Source organism: Empidonax traillii, unplaced genomic scaffold (genome assembly GCF_003031625.1).
Source record: "Empidonax traillii isolate 1590-97213 ecotype Southwest subspecies unplaced genomic scaffold, ASM303162v1 scaffold764:size1210623, whole genome shotgun sequence".
Taxonomy (NCBI): Eukaryota; Metazoa; Chordata; class Aves; order Passeriformes; family Tyrannidae; genus Empidonax; species Empidonax traillii.
The window spans coordinates 42,797-55,983 of record NW_020955957.1 but is presented as its reverse complement, the minus strand read 5'-3'; the positions used below and the strand labels follow the sequence as shown (position 1 = coordinate 55,983).

At 42.8% G+C, this 13,187-nt stretch overlaps 1 protein-coding gene across 1 annotated transcript in view; it reads right to left on the bottom strand.

Moving 5' to 3' along the window:
- Positions 1 to 4,134: 4,134 nt before the first annotated feature.
- DNAJB4 (DnaJ heat shock protein family (Hsp40) member B4) overlaps positions 4,135 to 13,187 on the bottom strand; it is a 15,860-nt gene continuing 6,807 nt past the window's right edge. Inside the window, exons 2-4 of the mRNA XM_027901153.1 lie at positions 8,639 to 8,927; positions 6,022 to 6,596; positions 4,135 to 4,467 (exon numbers count right to left, since the gene is read on the bottom strand). Coding sequence (XP_027756954.1) covers positions 4,234 to 4,467; positions 6,022 to 6,596; positions 8,639 to 8,849 — 1,020 coding nt within the window. The 5' untranslated portion in view covers positions 8,850 to 8,927 and the 3' untranslated portion in view covers positions 4,135 to 4,233. The remainder of the gene's footprint in view (positions 4,468 to 6,021; positions 6,597 to 8,638; positions 8,928 to 13,187) is intronic.

Genomic DNA, 13,187 nt, shown 5'->3' with positions numbered 1-13,187 from the left:
TTCAGTTTCTCACCCCCAGACAAGGGAAATGAGAATCCTGGCGTGCAAAAGCTGTGCAGCTGGTGGAGAACATGGAACCAACAGCAACGTCATTGGACATGAAATGTCACTATCAAAATCTAAAGGGTGTTTCACTACACATGATGTATCCATCTGGTATTTCAGGGCTGGGTGGGGTCTGGAGTTTTTTGAAGGTAAGGCAGCAGGGCTGTGAGGATGGTAATTTGCCCTCGATAAAGCAATCAGGCATGACTAACAAGATTGTTGTTGTAGCTCCTCCCTGGGGGAAGCCGGTAATTCCAGGGAAACAAAACAAGCACGGGCCACTTATACCTTCTGTGCCCAAGGGGATCAACAGCACATCTCTACTTTCACTCTTTAAATAAGAGAACAATTAACTGGAGAAGCCTGAAGGAACCAAATCATGCCACCTAAAAGTCCATTGCTGGGTAATTTGACAAATGAAGAGTTGAGATTCTGTACTTCATGAGGAGATCAGTGTTGCTCTTTGCCCAGTTTGTGCCAACCAGTAAGAGACCTTCTGATGAACAGCCTGGTTCTAGAGGATTTGTTCAGGAAGCCCTACAGGAAGAACTATTAAAGTCAGCTGCAAAGGAGGACCAGCATTGCCCGACCAAAAAGGAAAATCGACTCAATGCTATTTACATGTCCATGTATTTCTTAGGTCTAGCACACGAATTCACGTGCACAGAATTTCACTCTAAAGTTCTAGAAAATGTCACTGGTAGAGTAAAACCTGTTTTACCCCCAAAGCACGTCACCAGTGAGTCAGGTATCAGTTACCAGTGAGTCAGACCAGCACAGAAGATGCACACGCTGGGAGGGAACAGAGTGAATTTGTTCAACAGGTTCCAACAAGCTCTCAGCATAGCTCCCGTGGCTCAGTGGGAGAGGGGAATCCCCATCCCCTGGGGACATCACAGGGCCTGCTGTGCAGCAATCAGAGTTCCATTGCCTGGCAAAAAGGAGGAAGGGTTGGAAGGGAGCTCTGTCCCGCTTTCCAACAGCTTGAGGTTCCCCTAAAGATCCACGGTGGGGAGATTCAAAAAGGATCTGCAGAAGCAGAGGTTTTTCACAGACTTGCTGGATGAACTTCAAAGTAACTAAATGATTTTTACTTTCAATGGCACCTAAACAACCTTCAGGAGACCAAAAACCCTCCTCATCCCAACTTCAGGAACGACCATTTTATTTCCACGTCTTTCAGGAGTTACAAATATAGTAGGTGACTGAGTACTTTGCTTCCTTTCTCCCAAGTAGCCTTTATTAAATAATCAAGTGGGTTTTAAAACATAGCTTTTAAGCACATTTTGGATTAGAAAAATATTAATTTTTTGGTGAATCCTGGATTAGATAGATATGAATGCTTCCTCTCAGATTTTGAAGTCATTCTACATTGCTGTTCTCCGAAACATATACTTTGTCAACTCTCCATAAGAAAAAGAAATACAAGCATTTATTTCATACCAGTCCTAGAAGTTTTATATTTTTGAGCTTGAAAACAGTTGGAAAAGTTTAGTTTGCTATACATATATATATATAATCTATATACACCTGTAAATACACAAGATACTGCAATTCTTCAATGTAACACTACTCCCTTGCCTGAAGATAGTTACAAAAAATAGTCCTAGTTGCTGTAACTTTTTTTTTTACAAGTTGGACTGTCATTACAAGATCCTGGATTACAAAATGCTCGGGTCTATTAGCTCTTGAACTGACAAACAGGTATTTTAGGATGATATGCTTTTGAAGTCGTGGAGCCTGTAGCATTTGCCATCGTAACAAAATAGAAGAGAATGTTAAAAACCCAACTTTACACTTTTGACTTAAAAACCACGTGTTAAGAAATGCAATACGGAACACACTGAAATGGAAATTTGGGGAACAAACAATATATAGTGTTGACAATATGCAGAAGCACTAAGCAGCAATTTAGTTGTTTGTTTTTTTCTTTGTGATGATACTGCTCCAGCAATTGTTTACTCCCTGTAGGATTTAGAGCTACAACTGATACTGTAGTCAAAAAATTTGATTTGAACAATATCTCCCGGGAATTCCATTCCTTTGAGTAACAGAAATGGGATTCTTCTTGTGCTCATTGGACAGTTATTGTAAATTAAATTCCCAGCTTCCATCTGATTTACTCTCCCGCAGAGAATCACATCTGTAACACTGCTATTTCTTAGGCTACCTAAGACAGCAGGTAACTTCTCAATTTCCACAGGCAAAAGACTGACAGCAAATCTTACATATTTTCTTATGAAAAACAACAACAACAACAACAAAAACCCCTTTTAAAGTACTGTTAAAGCACTGAATTCTGGTTTTAAACTCAAGTAATAAAGCATGGCTACAAGGCATTTCTTTCCCCAATACCATGCCACAATCAAGGGAACCAGCCCTATTATTGTATTAGAAAACTAGACTATTCCAGAGGGCTCTCCATCTCTCTATGCATCTTTGAAACCCTAAAAGACAACTAACTCATGTTTGGATTCAAGAAAGACTCAGTTATCAAAGTTTATGGGCAACCCCTATCCCACTTTGTGTTTCAAGCAAACTTTCCTTAGGAACTGGGCTCTTCCTTCTTCTTCTTCTTCTTCATGTGGAGTAAAGTTTGGCCTTTGAAAATAAGGAGTACTTGAGATCAGCATGATCTCTGCCCACCTGCCCTTGCCAAATGCTTTCAGAGGGTCCCCACAAGGAGCCATCGGGTACCAAGATCTCCCCCAAGCTCAGAGCTCCAGCTCCCTCAGCCTCTCATGGATGATCCTTTGCTTGAGCCACTCCACTAAATTTGTATCTTCCAAGGGCTGGGGCATCCAGCACTCGAGCTATGTCCTCAGCAGGGCTGCCAGAGATCATCTCCCTCCATCGGCTGGCAGAGCTCTGGCCGTTGTTGCCACAAGGCTGCAGTGCTGGCTCACAGTCGGTTTCGCTGGACTTCCTGAGAATCCTCTGTCCAGCTCTCCAGCCTGCTGGGGTCCCTCTGAAAGGCAGGACATCAGCCACTCCTCCCATGTTTGATATGATCTGGAAACTCCATCCCATAATACAGGTTGTTAATGATGCTGATAGCCCTGGCCCCAGTTCTGAGCCGCTGGGTACACCAGTACTGACTCGCCTCTATCTGCCCTTTGTGCCCACTTATTTGGCCAGCTTTTAAATCCACCTCACTTTCCACTTCATCTGACCTGTACTTCATCAGCCTGCCTGCAGGTGTAAAAGGCAAACAACACAGACTGTTCTCCTGACATCATCCCCCAGAGCTCACTGGAGATGGCAATGAGATTGGTAAGAAAGATTTCCCCACTGTACAGCGGTGCTGAACATTCCTGATCACCTGCTGGAAATGCATTCCAGGGGGATTTTTTCCATCACCTTACCATGGCTTGAGGTGCAGCTGACTAACTTCCTTCTTGTCCCTCTTGAGAAACAGTGTTTTCTCTTTTCCAGTCTATTGAACATCTCTCAATCTCCAACCTGTCAGCTCCCAAGACTTCCAGTTACAGTGCACCCCGACTTGGTCCTGCACTGCCAGGGTTCCAGACTCGCCCTCTGGTCTGAGGGGCCTGGAATTCCATGTGCCCTGTGCTCACAGTGCAGTGCTGACACTCCTGGGGCAATACAGAGAATGCTTTCGTTGCACTGGGGGTGGTTCAGGAGCCCAACCTGATTTTTCCAGCCTCTGCTTTGTGCAGTGGAAGGCAACAAACTCCAATGATCTCTTTCGTGTTTTGCTCTTTGAAAATATTTATATATCTGTGTATTTCTACTGCTATCTCCAACTTCTGTATAAATGTGTAATGGTATAGGCAGGGTAAGGATATAAGAAATAGAGTACTTGGAGGCTCAAGTACTATATCAGAAATATGCACTGACTTTGTAAAAAATTACTGCATTTTATATTAAGCAAAATAATGAATAAATTTCGCTGATTAGGAAGATGTAAAACAAAAGGAGTGGTTTTCCCTGTAAATTTTACTGCAGAATTTTCACCTGGATGACTTGTACTTGAACCCTTTTCTTCTCATGCAGCATTACAGTACTCCCCCCCCACCCATCCCACAAAACAAAACAAAAAAAAACAAAACAAAACAAAGATTCCACTAGTTGTTACAGATTGCACTTTTAAAGCACAGACTTGCCAGTCTTCTGCATTTCCAGTGTCCTATTTTTAATCTGTTGACAAACACAGTCCTGCATTTTTTACGAAACGGGAAGATTTCGCCTAAGCACTTCTTTTGAGGCTGGAGAAATGTTATCTGGGAAAACGACTTCAAACTCTATAATTAAGTCTCCACGTTGGTCAGGATTTTTGGGGAATGGCAAACCATAGCCTATAATCCTCCTCCTCATGCCGGGCTTTACCACTTCGTTTACCGTCATGGGGATGGTTCTTCCTTCTATCGTGGGCACGTTGAACGAGCTGCCACACAGAGCCTAAACAAAGATGGGAACAGAAGAAATTGGTCAGAGTTTTGGTTTTTGGTTTTTTATTTTTTGTACCTGCAAATGAATCTGGAATATTTAGAAGCGACCAGGATCCTCAACAGTGTTTCTACTGTGACGTCAAAATTCAAATTCCTCTGTTCAAGAGAGAAGGCTGCAATCTGCCGTTGAGTGTCACTGCATTTACAGATCTTACACAACGGCCACTGGAGGGTAACTGAGCTTCTGTGTCCTTCAAAGGCCTTATCAAATAATAAGAGAGCTGAGCAGAGTGAACTCCTCATATTTTTTAGAGATGTCAGTCTTCTAAGTGCCATTGGAAATTGAGATTCCCATTTCATTTCGTTTGTTTACATTGCACAGGGGTTTATTCTAATACGCTATCAACCTGTATCAAATTGCACAAGGACATCTGAGTGTCTATAAGCAGAGGCACATCAAATTTCAGAGCTGTGTTCAGTGAATATCTGTGATATTCCAAATAAAACCAACAATTATTTTGGTGTACCGAAATCAAAACATTAGACCTCCTGCTTCATCCAACAGTTTGTTTTCATTACTAGGATCTCTGATAATGAGATTTTCATTCCTCCAGCTTCAGCACACTTACTCTACACTGATAATGTCCAATTTACATAACAATTGAATGAGTCCAAGTCGGTTTTTCTCTATGAAGAAACTGTATTACCCACATTACCATTAAATAGTCTTTTCTCCCTCCCTCACACTACTTCCAGTGCTTCACCCCAGTTCACACTTATTTTAGTTCAGAATCCTTTGTGTACATTAAGCTCCCTTCTCAAAGAGCTTATAATGCAAGCAAGAATTTACTTCTTAACCTGACACTAATTAGGAAGAAAAACTACATTACACACAGCCACATTATCTTTTAAATGATGATTAATGTTGAGGCTCCAGACTTTTAACAACTCTGAAGTTGCCTTTCTGACTTTTCCTTCAAAAACCACTTATGTTTTGACTTGGAATGGAATTTTAAAAAGCTATACCGTTTTTGTTGTTATATATAGCTCCTCTTACACCTGTTCACGATTATTTATCTTCATGAAATCAATCTCTGTGTAGTTTGAAATCACACTGAAATAACTCATGACATAAAAAGGGAGACACAGAATCTGCTGGCAATGAAAATATTTGAGGCATTTCTACTTTATCCTACAGAAATAGCAACCATATCCCAGCAGCAAGGAGCATATTATATAGGATTTGTTGTGGTGTCTGCCACTTCAGCCTAATCATCATTAGCTAGAAAGGTAATGATTGAAGACTAAAGATTTATCAACCTTTGCTCTTACCCTTCCATCTCTACAGTGAACAGCTAAGAAATAATACAACATTTTTATCAGCACACAGCTATTGCTTTCACTGTAAATGTGTGTTGTGGTAGTTTACACACTGACAAAAGCAAAACCCTAATTTAAAAAAAAAAAAGAGACACCCAAACGCCAAATCCTAAAACTTCCCAGTTGCCACCGTATGGTGTTAACAACTTCAAACACGCAGAGCTTTACCAGAAGAGGAACTCACCTCCCTTAAACTGATCTTAACAGGATAGACAATGTTTGATCCATCTCTCTTGAAATGAGAGTGAGGTTTATCCTTAATGATAAAAACAATATCGGCGGGAATCGTGTTGGGGGTTTCGTCGCCTTCTTTGGGGAAGGTGATTTTGGTGCCTTCTTTCCACCCTCTTTTGATCTCGATGGTGAGGATTTTGTCCTCTGTTCGGACACTTCTGCCGTCGGGGTTGAGCCTCTTGCGGGAGATCCTCATCCTCTTGGTGCAGCCGTGGTAAATCTCCTCCAGGGACACTTTGAGTTCGTGGATCACGGGCGGATCCTGTTTCCGGCGGACCTGGCTGCCAACTGTGTTCCTTTCCCTCGGGAAGCCGTTCATGCTGAAGGTGGTGAAGGATCCGAAGGGGTCACCGTCCACCTCCATGTCTTCGGTGTCTCTGCCACCGGGCATCCTCCTCCCGAAGAAGATCTCGAAGGGGTTTGTGCCACCGAAGAAAGCCGCAAACGTGGCGTGGGGGTCGCCGTGGAAGGAGTAGCGGAAGGTACCGCCCTGTCCATCGGATCCTCCAGCTCCTCCTTTCAGACCTAAGTGGGACAAAGAAGCAAAGTTACAAACAAATTGAGTATTAGGATGAGCTTTGCTACTGTAGAGTGGAATGATATCAGAAGTGGTGAGTCAAAGAGGTATTTACAGCAGAGCCAAAGGTCTGCTTTCCAGTGAGGGCTCACCAGGAGAATGTGCAGTACCAACAGTAATTCAACAGCCTGAACAGCAACAAAGTTTCTGAAGCTCCAGAAGGGCTTCAGAAGAGCAGCTATTCTGACATTGCCAGTTTTATTCCATGTGACTGAAAATGGTTATTTTAACGAATTAGCAGAGGACAGGTCTGCTTGATTTGTCCTCTTCTAGTTCTGCAAAGTCTGTAGGGAACTGCAACCTTCCACAAGATCACTTTGTGGGGAAAATTATGCACTCTCACATATGCAACATTTTCCACAGTCTCTATAACTCAGAATCAATTCACTGTTAATTAGTTTTGCCTCTGTTTGCCTGCAATGCATTGTCAATAACAAAGCAGCTACAAATAAAAATATCTTAGAACTTACTAAGATCCACTTGGGTACAAGAATCTTGTATACACTATCAGTGTCTCTGGGCAAAAAAATCACAAGGTTCTCAATTAGCTTTGTTCTTTTTATTCCATCTTCCTCAAGGAAAGATCTACATCTTGTTCCTTCCTGCTAACACTTCCTTTACAATTCTCTCTGGACAGTCCCTTGTACTTCCTGTGCTCCCATTCCAAACCTAGCTAAAAGTCAGCTAAAAATCAATTTTCTTCAATGCCTCTTTCCTAGTCAAGTATTTTATTTCCTTCTAATAGTGATCTTCTGCTCTGATCCTTTCAGGATACTTTCTCAAACCTTGAAGATGAAAAGACTGGAAGTCTTCTTATGAGCCTTTTATTTCTAAACTTACAATGCTTGGGGTTTTTTTTGTATCCAAGTAAGACAACAGAATGCCTTCCCCATCTCAAAACCAGATCAGATCAGGAGTACTCAGCAACATGCAGTAAATCCTTCTGTCACAGCACTGCTAATGTCAAACAAGGAGACCAATCTGTGACATCAGAAGGACATCTCCTGGAACAGCTGGCCAAGAAGGTACATCAAGTTCCTGGCTGTAAAAACACAACCTTTCCTTCTTCCCACAAAACTCAGCTCTCTGCCTTTTCCCTTACAACTACTGATTGCACTCTCAGAGCTCAGAAACCTCCAGATTCACCACTCCAACAACTCCTACTTTGTACTTTTCCCCAAAGTGCCCTCCTTTGTAATGGCAACAAATTATTTCAGTGTCCTCCTGTATAATAGTAAACCATGGCCCTGAGTGAACAGCAACGAGCAGACAATTGCCACGAGGGAAGCCGCTATTTCATGTGGAATTTCTGATACATTTATGGCAAGGGACGTTAATGACTTCCTCTGTTGCTCCATCATAAGACTGAAAGTCATGTTGGTCAAAAATAAATTAAAAAAAAAAAAAAAAGCCATCCTCTGCAGATAACCATTTTAGGATAAATATGACATTTCTGAGGCCTCATTCTCTTGGCATGTTATCACTGTTTACAATTAAAGCTAAAAAATTGGTCTGGTATTTCATGACATCAGCCAAATTCTTTCCTCTCCAGGCAAAAAGCCAAGGACAACTACGGACTGGACACCTGGGCCTCTGCTCAGAAGGACTGCCTTGCCCAGATCAAGCAGATTGCCCCCTCAGGCAAAAATTTAAAAAAAAAGAACACATCTCTTTTGCATTTCATCTCAAAAGTGCAAGATAAGAGATCCAGAAAACTGTTTATGAGCGATATGAACTTTTTCTGTTCGGTAACTTTTTGCCCATCAAATATTTGGGATTTATAAAATTAAGAAGAAAAAATTAAAATAAGAAATTGAAACTGTATCAGCATTAAGGCCCGGTAATGCATTTTATAATATAAAAAGTGACAAATCAAACAAATACACTGCCTAAAAATCAACACACACTGTGTTTTCCTCTCTGTTTCGCCTCTTTTAACATAATGGAAGTGACTGATCAGAGAAACACAAAAATACAGAGACATACATACCTTCCTCCCCAAACTGATCATAAATGTCTCTCTTTTTGGGATCACTCAGCACTTCGTAAGCTTCTGCAACCTCCTTGAATTTTTCTTCTGCGTGGGGAGATTTGTTCTTGTCCGGATGCCATTTCAGGGCTTGTTTCCTGTAAGCCTTTTTGATATCCTCGTCAGAAGCCCCTTTCTCGATCCCCAGGATAGAATAATAATCCTTCCCCATCCTGAGCGGCGGAGGAGCTCAGATTTTCCCCGCTACAAAGCAAGCAGCGTCCAGCGTCTTCTTGGCAAGGTGGAGACGCTGGGAAGGAGGAAAAACAAGCGATCAGGCGCGGAATCCAAGCGGAGAGAGAGAGAGAGAGAGAGAGAGAAGCGCTGTAAATCAGCAAACTCCGCGATCCATCTAGAAACGCTCGGCGGTTTCTCCGGCCCTGCCTCCCCCCGCGGAGCTCCTTTATAAGCGATCCCCGGGGCAGCCCCGGCCCTGCCCAGCGCCCTCCCCTGCGCTCGAAGCGTCTCGGCTCTTTCTAGAACCACCACCACTAATCGCGCACGTCACTTCCCCGGCCCCGGCGGCTGCGCACGGGGAGATCCTGCCTCCTCCCCAAAACCCTCCCCACAGCCTCCCCAAACCCTCCCACACCCACGGGGGGAGGTTAAGGCGGCCACACCGCCTCCCAGCCGCAGCCCCAAAGGCCGCCGAGCGGCCCCCTCAGAACGGCGGTGCCCTCAGGGAGCGGTGCCCTCAGGGAGCCGTGCCCTCAGGGAGCGGTGCCCTCAGGGAGCCATTACAGCGTTTGACTCGCCTGTTTGTTAACAAACACCGCCTTCCCAAAAAACATCGGCTTTGGAGCCTCTCCGGCAGGAGGGTAAGGGAGGGTTTTACCCCCAAAATTAACCACAAACCTTCCGAAAGTGTAATTTCATTTGTTTAACAATAAAATCAAGCCAGCCCCCCCCCCACATGACTGCAGTCACGGACTACTGAGCAGCAAAAAAAAAAAAAAAAATCCCACTTTGTTTACCGCAACCCAAACCACCGCAGTTTTGCTCTGTTTTGATCTGACTCCCATCCCAGCCTGCCTTCCTCTACAGAAGAGGAAAACATCGAGATTATTGGACAAGCACAGCAAATACCTTTCCTCTGAGGAGGTGTTAATAACAGGAAAATACCTGGTTCTTGTGCATTTGTTTTACCACATCCAGCGCAATTTTTTTACTACTGAAGTATTTCTCATGCTCTGTAGGGAAAATGCCATCAAGTTCTAACCTGCAAGTTTGCTTTTGTAAAGCTACAGGTCAATAAATTGTCCCCACTTATCAGGAGGGGAATAAACTTCAAGACTGATTAATACAGCTGGAAAAATTACTCCTCCCTGGAACAAAGTATTAAAACACACCAGCCTTGGCCATATCTAGAAGTTACCCATGTGAAGACATTTCTAGGCTCAGTTACGAAGTTATTATTACGAACTAAGGTCAACTGCCTTCCTTCTAACAATAAAACCCATTAATCCTCTGACTCAGGGAGCATTATGTGTGTTTTTCTGTTTTCTAGAACCTGCTCTAACTCGAAAGGCACTGATCAGAAGAGACAGAAAGTGTCTCCTTAACCAGAGGGTACTAGAAAAAGATTTGGAACTTTTCTTTCTCTTTTTAAATTGTGTCATTCCCTGTAATCCTCGCATCTTATCTGTTCTTTTCCAATTTCTGTAATAGTATTTGAGAAAGCAAAAACTTATGCAGCTATTATTTTAAATGTAACAGAGGCCAAAGGGTACTGAAAGCAGGAATCAGCTCCCCTTGTCACCAAATCTCTCAGGGCTTGCATTTTTTGGGCACACTGGGAGCCACAAGGTTACAGAATCAATTATCTTTACAGCTGAAGGAGGAAGCTGTTCCACATAGAATAAAGCTCATCTTTTACTAAATCACCCTTCTCATCTTTATTTTGGGAGTGCTACTTTAGTTAATTTACAGCAAGTATTTCAGACAAAGCCTGCAAAACCCACACCTTAAAAATCAACATTTTCTCCACTGTGGAGTTCCGAAAGCAATAGGTCACCAGCTGGAATTCCAAGAGGACTTGAGCAGATTCCATGTGAAGCAAAGTCCCCCCTCCCTGGGGAGCTCTTCCCTTACACGTTTTACTGGGCAGTTTAACCTTTGGACAATATTACAACATTAAACACACGTGTCTCCTTTTAAATATCAAAAGAATATTCAAGCAGTGCAATAAGCAGGCCTTAGTGAGCCATCCCCTCCCTCCCTTTGGTAAAACATATTATTTAATTTCACAGGCTACATTAAAAGCCTCAGTAACGAGGATTCCTCGAGGATTCCAAAAAGTTTCACCTTAATTTGCAACCCTTACAGAACAAATTCTGCAGCACAGTTCCCAGGGACTGTTTGCTGACAATCACGGTGACTCAGTGCTCAGGCATCCTCTCTCTCCCTCTATTCTGGACAAAGTGCTGAGTTATACCCTAATTATGTAAGATATTCCCTAAAAACTGAATTAGTTAGAATTCTGAGTGGGATTTACAGCAGTGACTGCATCACTTCTACTTCCTGCCCTGCACGAGATCTTCATGTCAGGATGAATTTAGAGCCTGGAATCTCATCTCCTGGAATGGGAAACTGCAACATCTCCTTCCAGAAAGCATATTCCTTCTTTTTCTCCATATTGAGACCTTCCTTTTATCCTACAACCAGAGATCTTTTGGAAATACATGTAGGCTGCAGTTCCTCTCACATGCTTAATGAGTTCTTTAAACACTTTGTAATGACTCTCTTAGAAGTAAGGAAAACTTTTTTTTTAATATTCATTATTCTTAAAAGACTAGTGTGCACAAGATGGACATCTAGTAATCATGCTAATTACAATTACATCTGATCATACCAGCACTTCTTCAGACAGTGAAATCCATCTGCTAAGAGTGGTAAGTTTTTACATCTTACAATCTTCTCTCATCAGAGCAGCTTCAAGGAAAGATAATAAATCACAGATTTTCAGAACTCCAAATATCTGATATTTGCAATTCTTTACTGCTCATGTTGTTGTTTTATCCCATATTCCTCCTCAGGATTACTATCAAAAGCAAAGGAAAAGCCTTCGTGGACTCTCCTCAACAAGGACTTCTGGCACTGCAGAAGTGCAGCCCCTCCAAATAAGCAGAGGTGAACAGGAAACAAAACAGCCTCATAATATACAAGTAAATATTTAGTTTTCTTGCTACAGTCCTATCTTCTTTGTTACCAAATACACCTAGGAAAAACTATTCTAGAGTGAGAAAAGATTTTGCTTCTCATATGCTGGAATACTTTTTGTTGAAATGCCTGCACAAGTGTCCCCCCCAAATCCGGGTGAGGTCATTCCCTACTGTGTTATCTGAAGTCCTTTATAGGATTATTTTGCTTTTTACAAGTTTCTACATTTCTACCTCGTTGTGCTCCTCTTTTCCAGCAGAACCTGGAAACCCCAGAGGGCATTTTGTCAGCAAGCCCTTGCATTTGAGTCCCCTGGTGCCCTGAGGCCCTGCAGGGAGTGCTCACCTCGTTCTAGGGCACACTGGGATGTGGGATGTGCTCAGCGTGCTCAGCTCCCGTGTGGACTTTCACCTTTAACTGGAAGGAGGGGTGGTTGCTGTGCTGGGATTTGTTGGGGCAGCGTTACCAGCCTGACAGAGCAAGGCTGAGCTGTGAGCAACAGCACTCCTGTGTGCCCCAGAGCTTACTCAAACCTCCCAGGAGCCACTCACTCAACTACCCATCCATCAAATCTGTAAGACTTGATTAAACTTGCTCCTGAACGAGTGCCAAGTAACTTCCTGGACACAGAAATCCAGTAACACACCTGGCTGTGAAACCACCTCAAAACCAAAACAGATAAAAACCTTCCCCACCCAAAAGCTTCTCTCCTCATTCTACTGTGTCTCTGACTGATATATCAATCATGGCCCAGCCATCTGTATCATCAGCTCTTTGTTTACACAGCCTTCAAGCACAGCAGCTACATTCCATTTCAACAGAAACAGAAAAAAGTTACCATCATCACTCCAGCATCAAGCGGTATCTGGGCAGCTTTTGCTTCTGTTTGCTCAATTCTGTAAAACCATTTTCTGCCCAACTGGGCAGTCTCAGACCTGTCCTGTTCTTTAGGGTAAAGTCATGGTACTCTTGTTATGCAGTAAGAAAGTCAACAGTCCAGTGTTCATTATTCCCTTTAAATTAAGCCATTTCTTCTGCATTCCTCCCCTCTCAAACCTCCCAAACAGAACTGAGAAAACGACAGGACACAGATCACAGAACGAGCTGAAGAGCAAACAAAACCACAAAGGCAAATTCCAGACAGATCACAACTATAAATACACATGTGCACGTAAATGTCAGGGCAGGGCAGCCAAATCCCTCCCCGGGAAAAGCTTTCACAATTAAGTATCATAATATTTGCAAACCCACGCTAATGAATGGAATAAATGTGTATTTGTCTACAGTGGTTTGAGGAAAGCACTCCCAGACACAATCATAAAGTTTCCTGTAGGATCATCCATTATTTTCC